This window comes from Microcaecilia unicolor, chromosome 7, assembly GCF_901765095.1.
Source record: "Microcaecilia unicolor chromosome 7, aMicUni1.1, whole genome shotgun sequence".
Lineage (NCBI taxonomy): Eukaryota > Metazoa > Chordata > Amphibia > Gymnophiona > Siphonopidae > Microcaecilia > Microcaecilia unicolor.
In genome coordinates, this window is record NC_044037.1 from 72,212,430 (window position 1) to 72,233,931 (window position 21,502).

General features: G+C 41.9%; 1 protein-coding gene across 1 annotated transcript in view; it reads left to right on the top strand.

The window, feature by feature from the left end:
* The window catches only part of FRMPD3 (FERM and PDZ domain containing 3), a 178,142-nt gene that overhangs the window by 109,221 nt on the left and 47,419 nt on the right, over positions 1 to 21,502 (top strand). Inside the window, exons 10-12 of the mRNA XM_030210741.1 lie at positions 3,954 to 4,080; positions 4,876 to 4,965; positions 8,067 to 8,246. Of these exons, the coding sequence (XP_030066601.1) occupies positions 3,954 to 4,080; positions 4,876 to 4,965; positions 8,067 to 8,246 (397 nt within the window). The remainder of the gene's footprint in view (positions 1 to 3,953; positions 4,081 to 4,875; positions 4,966 to 8,066; positions 8,247 to 21,502) is intronic.

A 21,502-nucleotide genomic window follows, 5' to 3' on the forward strand; every position in this document is an offset into this window, starting at 1 on the left:
CATATGAAAAGGGTAGTCTAACATGTAGGCATGTACCATAGCCCACATTTTTAATGGTATATGTACTCTGAACTTCAGATATCCCTGTTATATACAACTGCCAAGTTTGACTCTTCATGACAGTTTATCATTGAGTTCTTTTTGTGACACAACCTAAAATGATATGAATCGTGACTCAGGCATTGTTTGCCAAAACACGGCTGTGTCGAGTCGTTTTATTTGTGCCACAAACATTTTGATGAGCGGAATATTACCGTTTTTTTGACATTTCGGTTTGGTTCTATTTTTTGCTTCATTGCTTCACTTTTTCACCTTGTTGTTGTCATATGAGGCTTGATCGTTTTTCTACGTACTACTTACCATCTCATTCCACAAGATCAGTACGAATCCCTTCATTTCTTCATAGTTCACGTATTGATTATATCTTTGCACGCTCATTGCACTCATTAGAGCATAATCTCCCACTGTTCCCCAAACAAGGGAGTGTGGAAATAGGAGGATCATGGGCATTTCAGGGTAGAATGGGGTGTGGCTTTGAGTTATGCTTATAATTATAGGATAGTGGTGCTCTGCAAGTAAATTCAGGTGCAGGCATTTGCACATTTTCATTAGTGCAAGTAGCCACGTCTATATTTACACATGACTTTCTGCTTAAGTGCATATTCTATAAACCGTGCTGAACTGTAGGTGTAACTTATAGAATACCATTTAAGCGGGTATTGTTCGCTGCTGATTTTTAGGAGCCATATATAGAATCTACCCTAAAGTACCACATTTAGTACACATTTACACCTACTATGGACATGGCATAAGTGGGCATGCCTAAATATAGACAAGTTGATGCTGACTTATGCCAGTATTCCATAACAAAATCTTGGTGCCCAGATACTGTTTTAGAATTAGCATTCCACACTGCATCTAGGCACCTAAATTATGATGCCCAGTTATACAATGGCCCCCTTATTTTTTTGAAAAGACATTCCCACCAGACCAAATTTGGCTTTCATGCACCTTGGCCTAGCTCCCTCTGTCCCTCCAGTCATCTGTTTGTGTGGCTTCTGATTTCCTTGCTAACCCCTCCCCTCTTTTGTATTTTAGTACACTTTTCATTTGTGATAAAATTGGTTTCTCATCCAGGATTTTTTTTAAGTTTTATTTTTATATTAAGAAGTGTTATATAACCTAGGCCACCCACTGTGTCTCTCCCTCTCTCTCCACCTTCTTTTGAGATTGTAAACTGATTAGATATTTAAAATTTGATTGGTGTTATATCAAATAAAGATGAATTTTGAACTCTCGGTTACCTCCTATGCAGAAAAGAGCGTCTGAGGTAAAGATATGCAAATTTGGAGCTTGGATTTCCATGCATAATTTCACAAAGGAGGTCATTTTTAATACTTTTTATTTATTAATGTTTGATAAATATAACATTCAAAACATCATGAGTGCAAAGAAAATAAGAAATGAAATATCTTCCATTAATCAAGAAATAGGAGGTCATTTTTAAAAGCATCTTGGTTTAAATAGTGGCCTGTACACATGTAAATAAGTTATATGTGTAAATGGTGATTTCAGAAAGCTGCTCTTTACAGATGGAGATGGTTTAGACATAGAGAAATCGAGGTTATGATTTGGACAGGCCAAAAATTGTGCATTTCCCATCTTACAATGGGAATGCAAATATATCCCCCCCCTCCCCCCTCCTTTTACAAAGCTGTGTAGTGGCTGCCACACAGCAATGCCGACACAGCCCATTCTTTCAATGGGCTGTGTTGGCATTACCGTACCTCAGCCAATAGCACAGCTTTGTAAAATGGGGGAGGGGTTAGTTAAATTAGCTGAAAGACACATGTAGAATTTTTAAAAATAATACCCTGGGGTTTTTTCTACCTCAAAAAAAGACAGCTTTCAACATTAACTGTTTCCACTTATATGAGTACATGCAGTTGTCTGAGCTTGGGGGACTGTAGATATATATAAGTGCTGGTTGGAAAATGACTACTTCGATATATAAGTGGAGGTTGTAAAAGGCCTACTTCCATGCATAAGCCCCCCTCACTTATATATAGATGGTGCCATATGCCACGCATTGTTTTCACATATAGAAGCCCTTTTACAAAGCTACAGTAAAAAGTGGATGTAGCGCACCATTACATTGGTCTTTCCTGTGCACTAAGGCCACTTTTTGCTGTGGCCAGAAAATGGCCAGTTTTCTATTTTTGGCATTTATGGTCACATGCTAATGTTGCCAGTGGGGCGTAGCCAGACACCCAATTTTGGGTGGGCCTGGGCCCAAGATGGGTGGGCAGAAGAACCTCGCCCCGTCCCACAGGTGATTTGCTCTCCTCTCGCCTGCATGCCATATGGTCTCTCAAACATCCCCCCTCTCCCGTATACCTTTTAAATAGCAGATTTTCACCAGCAGTGAGCAGCAACTAATACACACTGCTCATGTTTATTTTATTTTATTTTTTTTGTTACATTTGTACCCCGCGCTTCCCCACTCATGGCAGGCTCAATGCGGCTTACATGGGGCAATGGAGGGTTAAGTGACTTGCCCAGAGTCACAAGGAGCTGCCTGTGCCTGAATTGGGAATCAAACTCAGTTCCTCAGGACCAAAGTCCACCACCCTACTAGGCCACTCCTCCACCCTTCCCTCTGATGCAACTTCCTGTTTCCACCTAGGGCTGTGGGGCCGGTGTGAGCAGTATGTATGTCACTGCTCACTGCAGGCGAAGATCTGCTACTTACAAGGTATGCAAGAGGGATATTTGTTGGGAGTTTTCGGCTGGTGGGGCTTGGGGATCCCTGCCAGCTACATCATATGTATGCTGTTACTGGGTGGGCCTGAACCCAAAGTGGGTGGGCCTGGGCCCACCCAAGCCCACCCTTGGCTATCCCACTGGCATGTGGGCCCTTATCACCACCCATTTTGAAAATGGTAAGGGTCCATGTGCTAATCACATGCTAATTGGTTAGCATGTGGCAATGTGGCTATACTGATTAGCATAGCACACCTCCTCGGCCAAAACATAAAATGTATTTTTTAGCGTGCGGGTAGTGTGCACACATTAGGATTTTACCACGAGATGCCTCAGTGCACCCAGCAGTAAGCCCTTTTAAGCGGTAGTAAGTACATGTTAGCCTTTCAAAATTTTTATTTTTTTCTAAATATGCCAGCAAATACACATGTATTTTGCCAGTGTAATTCTATGTATTGAACAAAAGGTTTCATGTTCAGCACAGCCTTTTGTAAAATACTGGCAGAATTGTGAACATCTCAACTTGAACGTTCTAATTCCTCCCTTGATAACCAATGCAAAATAGGCCTATAAAAATTACAGAATAGGCAAATGTGTATCTGCGTATGACATGTTTGGAAGAAGAGTTCTTCAAGTTTCAATCAATCCCACCTCTTAAGGTACTGCTGTTGTTAAGTCTCTTGGTGCAGACTATGAAACAGAACAGGAATTTTATCTTAATATCAATTTCTGTTCAGTTTACTAAATCACAATAAATAAATATAGTCTATACCATCTCCCCCAGATTCCAAAAGCAATTAGTTATCATTTCAGCTATGACACACTGCTCAGCTACATAATTGGATATTTTCTTTTCTTTGACTCTTTTGGCAACACTACTAGTGAAATGCTATCAACGGGGTGGGAAATTTTGACCAGAAACATTATGTATCAGCTATGTGCAGGCCAACAGGTGGAAAGATCTCAAGCCTTGATGGGGAGTGGTCTTGGTCTCATATTACAATGATCTGTACAAAACCCTTACTGTAGATTGTCAGAGAGTTGATGAAATGGTAATTAATGGCAAGACAAAATTTGAGGTTCAGATATTTACCTGTGTTTTTTGTAAATCTCCAATTAGGAACTTTGAAATGCTGATTCATCTTCCACGTCCTATATGTTCATTTGTTCTATTTGTTCTCTGGTTACAGGAAGGAATGGGGCCTGGAACCATTTTTGCCACCGTCACTTATGCAGATCGTTAAAGAGAAAACACTTAGGAAATCTCTCTCACAGCAGCTGAAGGCCCATCAGAACCAGCAGCCAAGTGGCACTAGGGTAACTAGGAAGCATCATGTTTGCTTATATAAAAAGGTGTTTTCTTCTTCCTAGTATGCATTCTTAATCTGAGAATAATTGTATTGTATAAAAGTAACTTTAACAAATCATGGGGCCCTTTTACTAAGCTGTGGTAGGGCCTATGCATGTGCTGCACACACCAAAATGAGACCTACAGGCTAGCACGCCCCCTGGTGGTAATTTCGGATTTGGTGCATGCTCATTCTTGCGGTAGAAATTATTCATTTTTTTATTTTCTACTGCGTGTGGCATTTCTGGTGGTAATCAGCAGTTGACATGCACTGAACTGTTACTGTATGTGTAGCATGTGAGCCCTTACTGCTAGATCAATGGGTAGCAGAAAGGGGTCAGGTCATAAATAGGTGCACACTTGTTTTAATTTTAGTGCGTGCCCATTTCCCAGCCCATTAAAAAAATGCCTTTTTCCCAGACGCGGTAAAAAATGCCCTGGTGTGCGCCAAAAACATGCACTCACACTACCACAGACCACTTTTTAACCGCACCTTAGTAAAAGGACCCCCATATGAGACAATAGCAGGTCTAATCTCTCTTCATATGCTATGAGATACTAGTCAAGGTTTCTCTTTACCAAAACCTGTGGTTTGGAACAGATGGACTATGGAATTAAGAAAACAGCAATGCAGTACTTTCTAAGAATTTTTTTATTATTATTATTGCTTGGTAGAAACTGTGCCCTTTTGTTTCTGATTATTTAATCCCTGACTATGTTACTATAACTTCTTGTGTTCTTTATGATGGGGTATATTTTTACAGGTTTCAGCAATACAAGCAAAACTCCAGTATCTGCGGACTTTGTATGAGGTTCCAACCTTCGCAGGAGTCCTCTTTAACACAGTTGGAATGGTAATTGTTTATATTACGTAGATCAAGGGTGCACAACTCATACCTTAGAAAGTGCACAAAGAGGTCTGGATTTCAGCATAACCACAATTTACTAGAACAATCATCTTAATTTGCATATGAGGTTACTCTGCAAACTTAGATCTTTTGGTGCCTCTCAAGAACCAAGCTGTACATCCCTAGTAAAGGCTCAGTCTAGTTGTTAACATTTCATAATTGAGTCAGGAAATATGTCAGCAGAATCCTATCACACTAATATGAACTCCGTGCTGGAGCTCATCTCTCTTTATTCTTCCCTTCTTGGCTGCCATCCATGGCGCTTTCTACCAGGTGCCCTGGTATCCAGGATACAACTAACACACAGTAGAAAGGGGAGAGGTTAAATCATCATGTCGGCCTTCAGTAATGTCCAATCTTTTCTGTCTTGCATAGATCAAGTATTATAGGAAATTCTAAAGAGATTATCAAAGACTGGTCCATTACATTAAGGGCTTCTTCCAGTGTACCTGTTTAGCTGTAGATCAGGACTATTTTCAAAACATTTTGCCATAGGCACAAAATAGTAAAAACCTTTATATCATTTGGCTATATTGGTGCCCAGAAAGTAGTGTCAGGTTATTCTTAACCTTAGCAGGATGTGTGAGCTAGCAGTGGCTACTGACCCAGGGGATGATTACTCCTCCAGGAATTCTATGTCAAAAAATCAAACTTCTGCACACAAAATTTGCAAATTCTGCAAAATTCTCCGTTTATTTGTCATAATTTAAACAATATTAAAGCCCCCCTCCCTGTACATAGATATCATCCATATTTTTCCCAGCTCCCTTCCCAGCACCTATAGCATCCACCTTTTATACAGGCCCCTCCCCCACACCCACACACCATCCATAGTTTTTCTAGACCCCCCCCAGCACCAACACACCATCCATAGTTTTTCAGCCCCCCTGCTGAAGTCATATAACATCCATAGTTTTTGCAGCCCCCCCCCCACTGCATCCACACAACATCGACAGTTTTTTCACCCCCCCCCGCCATACCCACACACCATCCATAGTTTATTTGCAGCCCCACCCCCACACCCACACACCATCCATAGTTTTTCTAGACCCCCCCCAGCACCAACACACCATCCATAGTTTTTCAGCCCCCCTGCTGAACTCATACACCATTCATAGTTTTTTTTTCAGCCCCGCCCACTGCATCCACACAACATCGATAGTTTTTTCACCCCCCTGCCACACCCACACACCATCCATAGTTTTTTCCAGCCCCCCCCCCAAACAGACCATCCATAGTTATTTCTGGCCCCCCATCACCACTCACCCGCATCCACCCACACCTGCACTCACACTCACCAGGGAGCTACGATGAGGAGCAGCTGCAACAGGAGTACCTCTTCAGGGCAGGAAAGAACCTGACTCTTTGCTGCCCATTGCCACTGCTCTGGGCCGATACTGCCGCTTCTTGCAAATGGTCACTGAGACTTCCTGCAGCAGCCTTACAAGATTATCCGCTTGAACTCTCAGTGGCCATTTTGAAGAAGCGTAGCACTGGTCAGAGAGCGGCAGCAGCATGCAGACCACCAGGTAGTGTTAAGGTAGGGCCGGGGAGGGCCCACTGAGGCTCGGGGGCAGATGACGGGGGGGAGGGGGGCAGCCAGCCAGCAAGCCTTCACTGTGAGCAAAGGAGCTAAAAAAAAAACTAGTTCTCCCTCCGAGTGGTACATAAAGGAGGAGGTTCCAAGGAAGTAGATCAGGTCACCAACCTGCTCACTCGTCACCTGATTGTTGATTCTGTGCAAAAATGCTGAATCTGCATGGTTGGGAATTCTGCGCAAATTCTGCACTGTGCAGTTGCACTAAATTCTAGCAGGAGTAGATGACCTAGAAAGCTCGCACAGACAGAAGTGTGTGGTTAGCATGATGCAAAAAAAAGGTTTTGTGCAGAAGCAAAACCTTGGATTAGACACCAGTGCACCTCATATTAAAATGGAGTCTATTAGCTATTCTGCTAAGATACAGAGAACTGCTGCAAAAGGCAAACACAAAGTAGGAACCTCAACGCCAGGCCTGAGGAGGCGTAGAAGGGGTGGTTTGTTCTCTGTAGCAGAGGCAGAATAGCTAACAGCCTCCACCTCCAGCCAAAAATCCCTGGCAGTCCGGTGGACCCTCCCCACCTACACCCCAAAAATAAATCCCTGGTAATCTAGTGGATCTCCATCCATCCAACCGCAAGATCCCCTTGAAACCCCCAAAATACTGGAGGAATTGGGGAGATCCACTAACCCACCAGTGATTTAGTATTTGGAGTGTAGGGGGTGGAGTGCTGGGGAGGATCTACTAGACTACCAGGGATTTAATTTTTATGTGTCAGGTGTGATTGGGGGATCAGGAGTAGGGAATCGACTAGACTACCATTGATTTATTTTTGAGGTGTCGGGGGGATCTGGATGTCAGGGAATTTTTCTGACAATGTTGAGGAAGAAACAGGGGCATCTCTGGGGTTGGGAATTCTGGGCATCAGCAGAGCCCTTTCTGGAGTCAGGATGGAGATTGGGGGGTCCACTAAACTATCAGGGATTTTTGGCAGAGGGTGCAGGTGACCCAGAGGGAGGTAGCAGATTTTTTAAAAATGTTTCCCTTCCTGTCAGTGCGTGAGCCAATCACTTCTTACACACTGACAGGAAGGGAGACTTTTTTTTTGCTTTTCAGCAGCAAACAACTGCACTTAGTGCCCCACAGTGTGTGCTGTTTTGTTTTTTGTTTGTTTCTGACAGCGCATACACTTTTTATCATGGTGGTAATTTGAATTCCATTAGTTCACTGAATCGAAGAGCAAAAACTGATTAGTGCATGGCTCTAACACAAGCTTCCTGCATCGGCCCCCCAATGTGTAGAAATCTGACCCAACTATCAAATGTTTCTCTTCTGCCATGTAGTCAGATCCCTTACCATTCTGACTCTGATACCAGAGGTTGTATAGGAATAGAGAGAATAAATAGATGACAACAGATACATTGTCAGGATCAGGTGAGATCTGTCCAGTTGAGATTGTTTGCCAAATTCTATTTTTGTTTTTACTTTCTTGAGTTATCTCATTCCTAGGATGAGAAGCAGCCGGCCACCACTCTGTTGGTAGGTCCTCGGCATGGCATCAGCCATGTGATTGATCTGAAAAACAATCTTACAACAGTACTGGCAGAGTTCAGCCAAGTCAACAAAATCCAGCTGTTCAGGGAGAACCAAGGAGTGGCTCGAGTGGAGACCAGCATCTTGGATGCCAAAGTAGGTATAAATTCTGAAGCTTCATCCTATTTCATTCCACTGAAGTAGGATATCACTTTCAATACTACTAATGTTGAAAATCAGAGCTAAGCTGCTAAGCGTTTTTCACTGTTCTAAATCTGCCATTGTTGCCACACACTTTCTAGGCTTAAGAGCATAAATTTAGGAATTTAGCCCTAGTAAATTTTCAAAAAAGGCCAATTTAAGCACCTTACTGTCAAAAGCGACTCAGTGCATTTCTGTGGGAGAAGCAGTTCCAACAGCTTCTGAATTAGAAACATTGAAACAGCGGTTCCTGAACTTCTCCATTAAGTCTACCTCTTCCATTCTGCTCACAGAGAGAAAGAGATTCAACACAGATAAATGCAGACAAATATTCTACACACAGACACATATACACAGTTTACACATACTGTGGTCCTTTTACTAAGGTGCGCTGAAAATGGCCTGCGATAGTGTAGGCGCATGTTTTGGCCACGTGCAGAATCATTTTTCAGCGCACCTGTAAAAAAATGCCTTTTGGGGGGTGGGGGGCCAAAAATGGACAAGTGGCAAAATGAAAATTGCCACGCGTCCAATTTGGTCCTGAGACCTTACCACCAGCCATTGACTTAGCGGTAAGGTCTCACGCGTTAACCAGGTGGTAGTGGTCAATGCACGTTCAAATGCCGATTACCACACAGACGCCAGAAAATAAAAATATTTTCTGACATGCGTAGTGGACGCGTGTAAAAAATGAAATTATTTCCTGACATATCGAAATGGACTCAACAACGTAGAAAGAAATTTCTGGAAATGAAAACGGAAGTGCTTTCTTTACAGGCACGTTTTCAGCTTCGTTTTCCATGTAAATGCTTGGTAATGTTTAAAGATCGGAAATATATTTTCTATGATGATAAACAACTGAATGATTTTCTTAAAGCCCAGAAGGCCGCTAGATAAGTCCATATGTCTTAGCAGAAATAGAAAATGTAGAGCCTGAGATGTTATCAGAATTTGTTTCCTATTATGCCAAGTCCCTTTGGTTTAACTTTAATTTTGGATCCTCATAATGTGGGCTAAAATCACCAATTGTAATTTAGAGTTTTCATTGTTATATTTTCTTCTTTACTATATTACATTCATTGGTGTGTTTTGAAAAGATTGTATGTCTTGAATATAATTGCAAAATATAAATAAAGAAAAAAAAAATGAAATTACTGCCCGGGACATGTGGTAGCCAGGCGGTAACTTGGAATCGACACGCATTGGGTGCATGTAGGCATTTTTGCAGCTTAGTAAAAGGGCCCCATAATTTTTGTGCAGTGGTGCCCCACTCCATTGTTCCACCATGCACTTTCATGCTACGACACCCCACTCCCTGCTTGACCTGGCCCTAGTGTAGTGGCTCTCAACACAGTCATCGGGCCACACTCAAACATTCAGTTTTTCAGGATATACATTACATAGATTCGTATACACTGCCTCCTTTGTATGAAATCTATCTCACACGTATTCATTGTGGATATCCTGAAACCTGACTGGCTGAGTGTGCTACCAGGACTGGGTTGAGAACCACTGCCTTAGTGATTCAGTTGTCTATTTCAGTGGTTCTCAAACTTGATTTGAGGAACCACCAGTCAGTTGGGTTTTCAAGATATCCCTAATGAATATGAGACATATTTGCATGCCTACTACCTTTATTATATGCAAATCTCTTAGACATACTCATTAGAGATATCCTGAAAACCAACTGGCTGGTGGTCCCCCAAGTCACGTTTGAGAACCACTGATCTATTTCATTTTCTTTGTTGTGTAAGGATTCTTGCAGGACTGGATAAAATGTTTCTTCACTCAACGTGTAATTAAACTCTGGAATTTGTTGCCAGAGAATGTAGTAAAAGCAGTTAGCTTAGTGGGGTTTAAAAAAGGTTTGGATGGCTTCCTAAAGGAAAAGTTCATAGACCATTATTAAAATGGACTTGGGGAAAATCCACTCCTTAGATAAGCAGCATAAAATGTATTGTACTTTTTGGAGATCATGCCAGGTACTTGTGACCTGGATTAGCCACTGTTAGAAACAGGATACTGGGCTTGATGGACCTTTGGTCTGTCCCAGTATGGCAATACTTATGTACTTATGTACTCACTAGTCCTGTATGTTCCTGACCCCAGAACCATACCAAATTAGAGCAGAGAGAAGGTGCATTTCATCATGTTACAGCATCTCCAGTACTGCCTACCCCTTTATAAGTCATAGTGAGCATGTTTTATGGTAATGGTGGTTTACTAAGATCCCTCATGGCTCCCTTGAACCAAGGCCAACTGTACAACAGTTAGCCACACACTTTGAGCATAAAATCCTAGCCCCATAAACTCCCCATATGTCAACATCCCCCCCCCCCTTCGCCTCTGCATTTAAGCAGTATACTAAACAAGTTTAGTCTCCCATCCATCCCTCAGTTTGGATAGTCTTACTTCCAAACTATGAAAATTACAACAGCCCCCCATGACCCACTCCCTTCCTGTTTTGACAAGCGATTCCTGACCACACTTCTCCTATATATACATTCTATGATTTCTCACAGCCTCTCTACAGGAAATATTCCTGACAACTGGTAGACAGCTATTATTCACCTGATAATCATGGATAATGCTCACCCTGGCAAATTTCACCCCATAGCCAATCTTCAATTTATTGCAAAAATTATAGAATCCATAGTCCATCTGCAGATCACTGAATTTACCACCAAAACTCTTACAGTTCACAAGCTAAAATCACAATACTGAAATGGCTCTATTAGGCATTACTACCTACACATATGGCCACCTCAACAAATTATGATCTGTCCTTCTTCTGTCATTAGACCTATTGGCGGCATTTGATGTAGTTGATCGTTCAATCTTACTTCACCGATTATACCAGATAGGATTCAGAGATACTGTCCATGACTGGTTCTCCTCCTACTTATGTAGTTGCTCCTATACTGTACACTTTGAGTACTCTGACTCCTTCATACCTGCTTCAGGGGTCCTACAAGGATCCATTCTAGCCCCTCTATTAATCAATATATTCTTGGCGCCACCATTAACCTTAGCACAATCACTGGGTCTCATTATGTTTGTATATGCTGAAGACATCCAAAGTTTATGCACCTTTGACCCGTCTAACCCATAGAAGATCTCTAATATTAACACGAAGCGTACTCAAATTACCAACTGGCTGCAGGACAATAAACTAGTTCTCAATCCAAACCAATCGAACATCCTTCTTTTCACCCCCAGTGACATGATTCCCCTTACTTCTCCAGTATTTCTTTGTAATACCCCTATTCCTCTAACTAGCAGTACAGGAATTCTTGGTGTAATTCTCAATAACAAACTCACATTTGGATCCCAACTATCACAGGCTCATGCTTTAAGCTGAAATTGATTCGCTCGATTACATCATCCTCCAGGTCTCAACATACTCACACATTCCTTAGTCATTAATCAACTTGATTATTGCAACTCCCTATACAAAGGACTTAGAGCAGTGGTTCCCAAACCTGCTCCTGGAGGCACCCCAGCCAGTCAGGGTTTTGGGATACCCACAAAGAATATTCATGAGAGAGATTTTCATGCATTACCTCCACTGTATGCAAATCTCTCTCATGAACATTCATTGTGGGTATCCTGAAAACCCGACTGGTTGGGATGCCTCCAGGACCAGGTATGGCAACCACTGACTTAGACCTATACTGATTGCAACTTTTCCAAAACACAGCTATTAAGATTATCAACAGGGCACCAAAATATAATCACATGACTCCTCTTCTGAAAGCTTCTCATTGGCTGCCTCTCTCACATTGCATTACCTGTAAATTATCATTCCTAGTCTTCAAAATTAACACCACAGGGAAACCAGGTTTTCTTTCCCAGCTGCTGACACCCTATACTCCCTCAAGAACACTCAGATCCTCAAAACATTGTTTGATAGTCTCTGCTTTCAGAGAACTAGTGAATGACAACATTAGACACTACATTTTCTCAGTACAGGATCCTGAACTCTGGAGTAAACTACCATTAAGGCTACATACATCCTTAGATCAGTTTAAGGATGATTTAAAAAAAAAAAAAAAACTTCCTCTTCACAGATGCCTTTCATTAAACCTTAACCCTTCCTCCAGTGAGCACTGTAAGCAGAACATTCTGTGACTCATCAATTACCCCTCATGTATATTCCCCCCTCCCATCATCATCATTGTAATTATTCCCTTCTTCCTGCTTTGTCATGTCTGTTTTTTGTTCACGCTATCCTCTCCTTAGTCTGTAAGCCACCCAGATGGCCTTCCCGATAGGCAGGGAAATAAATTATAAATAAGTTTGAAACTAGTGCAACAGCAAAGAACTAGACTCCTTATTGGAGTCTAAGTGTGTGTGAGGGCCCAGCTATTTTTGTCTTGTGTGAAGACTCTCTTGACTTTATTAGTTTGTATCCAATGTTACGTAAATGTGACAGGTCAGAAGTTTTTCCCAGCCCTCTGCCTGCTGTTTGTTTGAGGAGTGAAGCAGTATACTGGCCCTCAATCCAACAGGACCAGGTCTCAGAAGCCCTAATCTGGAGCTGGACTGCAAAGGATACCTCTGTTTGAGAATGTAACTGGAGTATCTGGGTGGAAGTGGAGCCCAGGAAGGAGATACTGTGTAGAACCAGAAGGGAATAGGTTAACCTCAAACCTAGGGAGGCCTCATACCCTAAAGGATTATATTCTGGAGAGAGTTGGTTTGTCTTACAACCTGGAAAGCCAATTCCTATCAATTGGTTAAAATAAAGAGATCACAGACACAGATACAGAGAAAGTGTGGAGCTTCTTCAGGATTGAAAGACTACATCAGAACAGTAACTATTTTGCATTTGCATTTAGTAAATAGAGTTGGATACCCCACTTCAGACACTGAGTTGTGATTTGGAGGAACTTCTCTGCCAGGGCCTTGAAGGGAAATTCCTTCCTCCCCCCACACACCCTGACACCTGTGGAGAATATGCTTCCTTGGAGAAGAGGATATGTGCTGAGAGTGATTAGGGGAGAGGACTGAGAAGAAATAAGTGTTCCGTGGGAGCCCTGGGGTGCAAATCCAGTGATGGACAACCCCAAAACCAGTGTTACCTAAGGATTAAACCTGTAGATTTATTAATGGTTGCTATGTATGGTGACACCTAGTGACAAAACCATGTAATTTGCTTCTGATTCCTATGCATATGGCCTCCTAAATTCAAAGCAATATCTGTTACTGTGGTACAATGGAACCATTTTTTTTTTACCTGTTGTTAGTGACATTTGCTAATTTGATATTTTCTGGTCAATTTTTTAAAACAATTTAACCAGCCAGAAATGGCAGCTGACCAGTTAAATCACTTGTTCAGGGCTATCCGCTAATTGTCAGTGGCACTTAAGCAGTTATCGCCACTGAAAATTAGTGGTTAGTGCCTAAGTGAAAGCCAGATATTTTGGGGGCATTCCGGGGGCGGAGTCAACACTTGGTTAGTTAAGTGTTGATATTCAGCACTTAGGGGCCCTTTTACTAAGGTGCGCCAAAAAGTAGCCTGTGCTGGTGTAGGCACGTGTTTTGGACGCGTTCAGGTCAATTTTTAAGTGCACCTGGAAAGAAGGCATTTTTTTGTGGCCAAAAATGGACATGCGGCAAAATTAAAACATCCATCACGAAGAAAATGTTCAACATGATATGGATGTTGAAACATGTGAAACCTTATTTCCCCTTGAATACCTTCTGCAGCTTGGTACAATCCATGGTACACACCCACCCTGATTACTGTAATAGCATCTTCGTTGGATGTAAGGCCCATATCATGAAAAAACTTCAAACTGCCCAGAACACGGCAGCTAGACTTATTTATGGGAAGCCTAGATTTGAAAGTGCAACACCCCTCTGTATGAAACTTCACTGGCTCCCTATTAGAGAAAGAGTCAACTTTAAGGCCATCACACTAATCCACAAGATCATCCATGGAGTATCACCAAGTTACATGGTCAATCTATTAAACCTTCCGACCAGAAACATGTCAACATCTTCACGATCATACCTTAACCTGCACCTTCCCAATTGAAAAGACTAAAGTACAAAACCTACCATACATCTAACTTTTCCTACCTGGGATTACATCTCTGGAATGCTCTACCTAGATACATTCGGTCAAATAGTGAATATCTTCCCTTTAGGAAACTCTTGAAAACCCATCTGTTTAAACAGGTCTACCCGAATGACTTGACCTACCATAAGCAAACATAAGCAACCCATCTATTTACCAGTTCAACTAATCATTAACAACAATGACTCAGAAAATATCTCCTACCAACCTTCCTACCCTCTATGCTCTTTCTAACTTATCCCATATTGCTCCACCTCCTTACCTATCCCTATCCTTTCTCTCATACTTCTTCTATCCCATTTACTCCTTGTTCATTTGTCCTATCACATACCTCCTTTACTGATTCTGATACTACAGATTGTATTCTCTTGTTACTATGTAAGACGCATTCAGCCTGCGATGAGCGGGAAAGCGCGGGATACAAATGTAATAAATAAATAAATAAAACCAGCATACGTCCATTTTAGGGCTGAGACCTTACCACCACCCATTGACTTAGCAGTAAGGTCTCACAAGCTAACCAGGCAGTAAGCAGCCAGCATGTGGTAACTGCCAATTACCACCGGGTAAGCGCCACAAGTTAGAAAATAGAAAATATTTTCTACCACATGTTTTGGACGCATGTCAAAAATGGAATTACCACTCAGGGCATGCGGTAGCCAGGTGGTTGTTCCAATTTGACGCACATAGGCACCTATGCATCTTAGTAATAGGGCCCCTTAACTGGCCAAGGTAACCGCATAAATGGCACCTCATAAAACACAGTCCTATCTTCAAGCAGCAACCCATGGCCACTTAAGTTCAGAATTTCAACTTAAGCAGCCATGTGTTAGCCAGAGCCACATAAACTGAATATTCAGTGCTGAAGCGTGGACATGGCCTGGCATTGAAAATCCAGTAATAACACCGGCAGAGGTTAGCAAAACACTCACTGCCACTGGCTAAACATTGACCCCATTATTACATTTGTTCTCATCTGTACATTTCATTTAATTTTTTTTCTTTCCAATCCAAAGGAATATATTGAAAGTGTTCCATTCAAAACCATGATTCCCCTCTCGGTTACAGACCCACACAGAGACATTCCTGATACACACACTCACATACATAAGAGTTCTGTGAGCCATGTTCCAAATGCCTTCCCCATTTGTATACAATAGCAAACATAACAACAAAGTAATGAGCTATTAAGAACTCTTTCATTTAGCCAGACAGGTATCTCTTTACAGCGATCTTTGGGAATTTTATAATGTTAAAAAAACTGTGATTACAGCATGTTAATTTTTCAAAAATAAATAACTAATGCAGATGTCAGTTTCAATTTAAGTTACTTTCCCAAATAGTTAAGTGGACAGTTTAATCAATCATTGTCCTCCATCATGACAGTCTTTGATGAGCCAAACGGAGAAAAAAATAATAGGCTGTTGTAATCCTGTGGAGCAATGACTGATGAGAGGCTAAGAACGAAGGAAAGAAAGATATCAAAAACATGAGATCATCACTTCCAAACCATGTATCCGTATTTGTTCTATAACATTGCGCCCTTTGTGCTGCAAGCAAGATGTCAGGTGAAAGTAGTCAGAGTGGATTATGCTGCAGATATGTGCACTGCTTTAGAAAGCCCTCGGCTCACAGTTGTTATGTTAAAAATTTGAAAAGCTTTGCAGATTTACTAGTCTAAGCACGTGATTATGCCCAAGAAGAGCCTGTGATTGCTCTGGGTGACAAACATGACCAAAGAAGGTAAAGAAGACTATTTGCTTAGAAATGGAGAATATAGTAACTAGTGTGCAACTTTCCATTGTCTGACCCTGATTGACCAAGCAAATGTGCACTTTTAAACAGGTAGAGTTACTTTCCACTCCTATACCTCATGAACAACTGCTGGGGAAATTAGAAAGACATGAGGCAGTGTCCTATTTTGAATTAAGAACTGGTTAAAAGAGAGAAAAGCAAAGAGTAGTGTTAAATTATCAATATTCTCAATGGAGAAGTGTAAATAGTGGGGTTCCCCAGGGGTTTGTGCTGGGACCACTGTTTTTTAAATTACAAGAGGATTATGAAAAATTGCAAGACCTTATAAGACTGAACATCCAAATGGCAGATGGCATTTAATGTGAGAAAGTGCAAAGTGATGCATGTAGGAAATAGGAACCCAAACTACATGCATCACTTTGCACACTAGGTGTCACCACCCATGAAAAGGATTTAGATGTCATTTCTAATGATATGTTGAAACCTTCCATTCAGTGTGTAGCAGCAGCTAAGAAAGCAAATAGAATGCTAGGAATTATTAGGAAAGGAATGGAGAACAAAACTAAGAATATTATAATACCTTTGTATCATTCCATGGTGCAACCACACCTTGAATATTGTGTGCAATTTTGGTCACCACATCTCAAAAAGAGATATAATGGAATTAGAAAAAGTACAGACAAGGGTGACATATATGATAAATGGGATGGGATGACTTCCCTATGAGGAAAGGCTAAAGAGGCTAGGACTCTTCAGCTTGGAGAAGAGACAGCTGAGGGGAGATATGATAGAGGTCTACAAAATATTGAGTGGACTGGAATTGGTAAACATGAATCGCTTGTTTACTCTTTCCCAAAATACAGTGACTAAGGTGCACGCAATGAAACTACTAAGTAGTAAATTTCAAACAAATTGGAGAAAATATTTCTTCACTCAATATATAGTTAAACTCTGGAATTCATTAACAGAGAATGTGGTAAAATGTGGTAGCTTAGCAGAATTATGCACTTTTCTTTTAGGAAACTATCCAACCCTTTTTTAAACCCTGCTAAGCTAATGGTTTTACACATTCTCTGACAACAAATTCCAGAGTTTAATTACAAATTGAGTGAGGAAATATTTTCTCCAATTTGTTTTCAATGTACTGCTTAGTAGCTTCATTGTGGGCCCCCTAGTACTTGTATTTTTGGAAAGAGTAAATGAGCAATTCACATCTATCCATTCCACTCCACTCAGGATTTTATAGACCTCTATCATGTCTTCCCTTAGCCTTCTCTTCTCCAAGCTGAAGAGCCCTAACCTCTTTAGCCTTTCCTCATAAAGAAATTGTCCATCCCCTTTATTATTTTCATCTCCTTTCTCTGTATCTTTTCTAATTCTGCTATATCTTTTTTGAGATGCGGTGACCAGAATTGCACATAGTATTCAAGGTGCAGTTGCACCAAGAAATGATGCAACTCATAGATATTGGACATTGGGGGCCAGATGTGATCCCAGAGGGGGTATAGAACCCACAGCAAATAGGTCTATGGGCCCTACCATACTCCCACAAACCTTCCCTCCCTGTTTCACACTAGCAGGAAGAAAACAGTGCCTCTTACCTACATAGCCCTCCTCCTCTACTCACTTTGGTCTGAAGGATAGACAGCAGCAGCTCAGAACTCCTATTCTCCCTTTTTAATTTTTTTCCCCAATAACAGCTGAGAAAGTCAGAGGTTAAAGGCCATAGATAAGCCTTTTGCTTTTACATTTTCTCTCTGGAAAAGGTAATATTGACATATCTCTAGCCCTGTTTTGTCTGTCTTTCAGAACAGAGCTGATGAGACTAGCAAGCACGCTGGGTGCCAGGTCAGTTATAATTCAGTCAAACTCATCAAGATAATCAGTGTGTTTTTTTCTAGCGGAAAGGTGCCAGTACTCAAACGCCAGGTCACCCTTCAGGGGTGGGGTGATCACTGAGAGACCCAGCCCACAATAGTCAAGCCCCCTGCAACCAGTCACAGAATCTATGGCAAGGCAAAATTGGTGTGTAGAGCCTGAAATCTTTCATTAAAACTTGGGGACCATGGGTCAATTTTAGCAGACAATGGAAAAGGTGCCAGTACTCAGTACCCCCAAGTACCCCCTCAAAAAAAGCCCTGAAGATAATTGACATAACAGCCGCCTAGCAGGTTCTGCAGTCAGTCAACAACTAACAGAGATCAAGACAACACAAAAAGGCAAAGAGAGAACAATCCTAAAAGATCCCGAGCTACTTCAATTGTTGTCTTCAGTTATTAATTTTAGGCTGTTGCAAAGGCCTCAGGCCTTGGTTTCCAGGCATAATGAAAATGTGATTAATGCAAACCACCAGCTATTTCCTCCTCAGCATTTCATGGACAAGGAAGAATTATACCACCCTCATTCCATAATATCCTGGCTGGTAACAATATCACTCCATTTGTGTTCTACGTGTTGTATCTTGCATTGCAATTACATTAATTTTACATTTGGGGGCTGGAGTAGACTGACTCACATCCTCATTATGACAGCAATTTTCAAAGGTATTTCTACACATAAAGCAGGTTGTGACTTTTGAAAATTTCCCAACACATAGGCATGTATTTGTACGTGCATATCAGGGAGGCATGCCTGGGGCTGAAGGTGGAGAAGAGAGTGCACTTTTGATTTTCAAAAGCATGCACTTAACTTTTCACAAAAAAGTACCCATGCAAATAGAAGATGCAAATCTGTGCATTTACTTTTCCCATGTCAAATTTCCTTTTGAAAATATATGTAAAGTCCATGAAGATTTTGCAGATATACATGTTGTTTGAAAGTTGCTCCTGTGCAATGCGTACAAACTGGTAAACAACAGCATCACATACTACATACTTACAATGTTACTTTTCCAATGTTGCACTTCCACTCAGATGGCCTAGTATTGAAAAACACTTATCTCATGGGCGTAGTTTAACTGTTTCATTTGGGAGGGGGAAGGATGGGGGGCATATTAGCATATTCATTTGCATATATATAAATGCAAATGAATATGCTAATAATGAGGAAGGAAGGAAGGAAGGAAGAAAGAGCTGGCTTTTTTTGCGAATAACCATAATGAATATGTATGACATATCTCATACATATTCATTACGGTTATTCCCAAAAAAGCCAGCTCTTTCTCCCTTCCTTCATTCTTTCCTCCTTATCCAGAACTCCCTCTTCCTCTCCAGTAATATTTCCCCACCCCCTTTCCCATACCATGCCAGTGTAGGCCTTAGAAATGCATAAGCTCTATATGTAGATCCTTCAAGAGGTAGTGTGTCATGATTTAGGCTCTACACCCTTTCTGATGTTTTGGTGCCACCTCAGTAAGGCCAACACACAATCTCTCCGCTGTAAAACACTATACACAAACTTGTGCAAAAACACACTCATAACCTTACCAAACCATAACAGCACTAATTCCAGGGTTAGGACGAGCTACACCTTATGCGTGGAAAGGCAGCACTGTAATTACACTGGGCTCTAAAACACCAGTACACTAACTAGTGACAAAAAAAACAAAACAAAAAGGACTGCAAATACTACACACTAGCAGAATACTGCACCTTGATCACACATGAAAAACACATGATATGACACAAGGAACTAGAAATAAAAAAAATATGAAGGCAAAATACTGAACTGAAAAGTTACCTCAAGAAGTCAGACTCAGCATGCAGCAATACTAGAAAAACTGAAACTTACATGAAAAATATCACAGATGCACATTTCCAAAAGCTGACATATTCCAATTAATACATTCTGAATAAAATACTTTTTTCTACCTTTGTTGTCTGATCATTGTCAGGCTTTCAAGGCAGAAACTAGGTTCGTGAGCCCTTGGACCACTGCCGTGGAGCAGCAGTGGCAGGCAAAACCACCCCACACCAGAGACAAGGCAGAACTCTGACAGAAACAGCTAGACTTCACCTGCGCTTGACCGCCCTTCCCCAGGAGTTGAGCCCCTGGGTGCAGGCGGCCGGCAGGGCTTACCAGACAGGGCAGGCACTGGATACCAACTAGGCTGAACAGGGACTGAGGGTCAGAGGGGAAAGGAATATACATGGGCAGCAAGGCAGGAAAATGGGCTAGGACTCACAGACAGACAATACTACACAAAGCAGGAAATGGACAAGCTAAAGGACAGGAACTGAAAGCTGCAGAGCAGCCACTAAAACAGGGTACAAATACTGACAGACAAGAGACAGGACTGAAAGCTGCAGAGCAGCCACTAAACAAGAGACAAGGACAAACAGAAGCTAGACAAGGAATACAGACCAGAAACAAGACTAGGGAAGTAAGCAAATAAACCTAAGCTAAACTACACACAGATAACTAGAAACAGACAAGGAACTAAACAAGAAACCAGACTAGGCAGAAGTGCAACAAAACACCAACAAACCAGGGACCTTAGACGATGCAAAGGCCAACTCAGGAGGTTCCAGGTGGTAATAAACCCATCAGCAACTGAACTCACTGCAGGAATCATGAGGCAGCTACGAGTGAGGCTAGCTACCAAACTTCAAACCAAGTCTGGAGGGCTGGAGTATCTGGACTGGACTGGACCAGAAAGAAAGTCTGGAAAGTCTATGGCAGCCACCGGTTCTGGCCACCAGAGGGCAAGAGGAACACAAACCAAGACACAGGCAGAAAGCATACTGAAGCACAAAGAGGCTTAACACACACAGGTGCAGTATAGTGGAGTAATCAGAGCCATGCTGGAAGCAGCCAGCACACAGAGACAGAACTAACTCAGGAAGAACAGACAGAAGCCAGCTCAGAAGCTGACCGCAGGAAATAAGGTGAGTCTGAGAGGGGTCAAGACCACAATTGTGACATCATTTAGTTTTTCTATTCGCTTTGGTCCCAGTGTCTTCTGTTTTGTGTAGTGTCTTCTTTCCATTTGATATTTTTTCTCTCACCATATCCATCATCCTCCTGTGTCCATAAGCGTCCTGGCTACCATCTGTAGCCCTGGCCCTATCCTTCCTCCAGTTTCAGCATCTGCCCTTAGTGTTCCGATCCAGCCCTTAAATTCAGCAATTTTCCCTCCATCCATATCCATGTGCATCTCCTTCCTTTGTCTTTCCTTCCCCTCATCCTTGTCCAACATTTCTCCTCTCTTCCCTGCCCTCCACTCCATCCATGTCCAGCATTTCTCCTCCCTTCCCTCCCCTCCATCCATGTGCATCTCCTTCCTGACTTCCCCCTCCATCCATCCATGTCCAGCAACTCTCCATTCTCCCCTGCCCTCTCCTCCATCCATCCATATCCAGCAAATTTCCTCTCTCCCCTGCCCCCTCCATTCATCCATCCATGTTCAGCAATTCTCCTCTCTCCCCTGCCC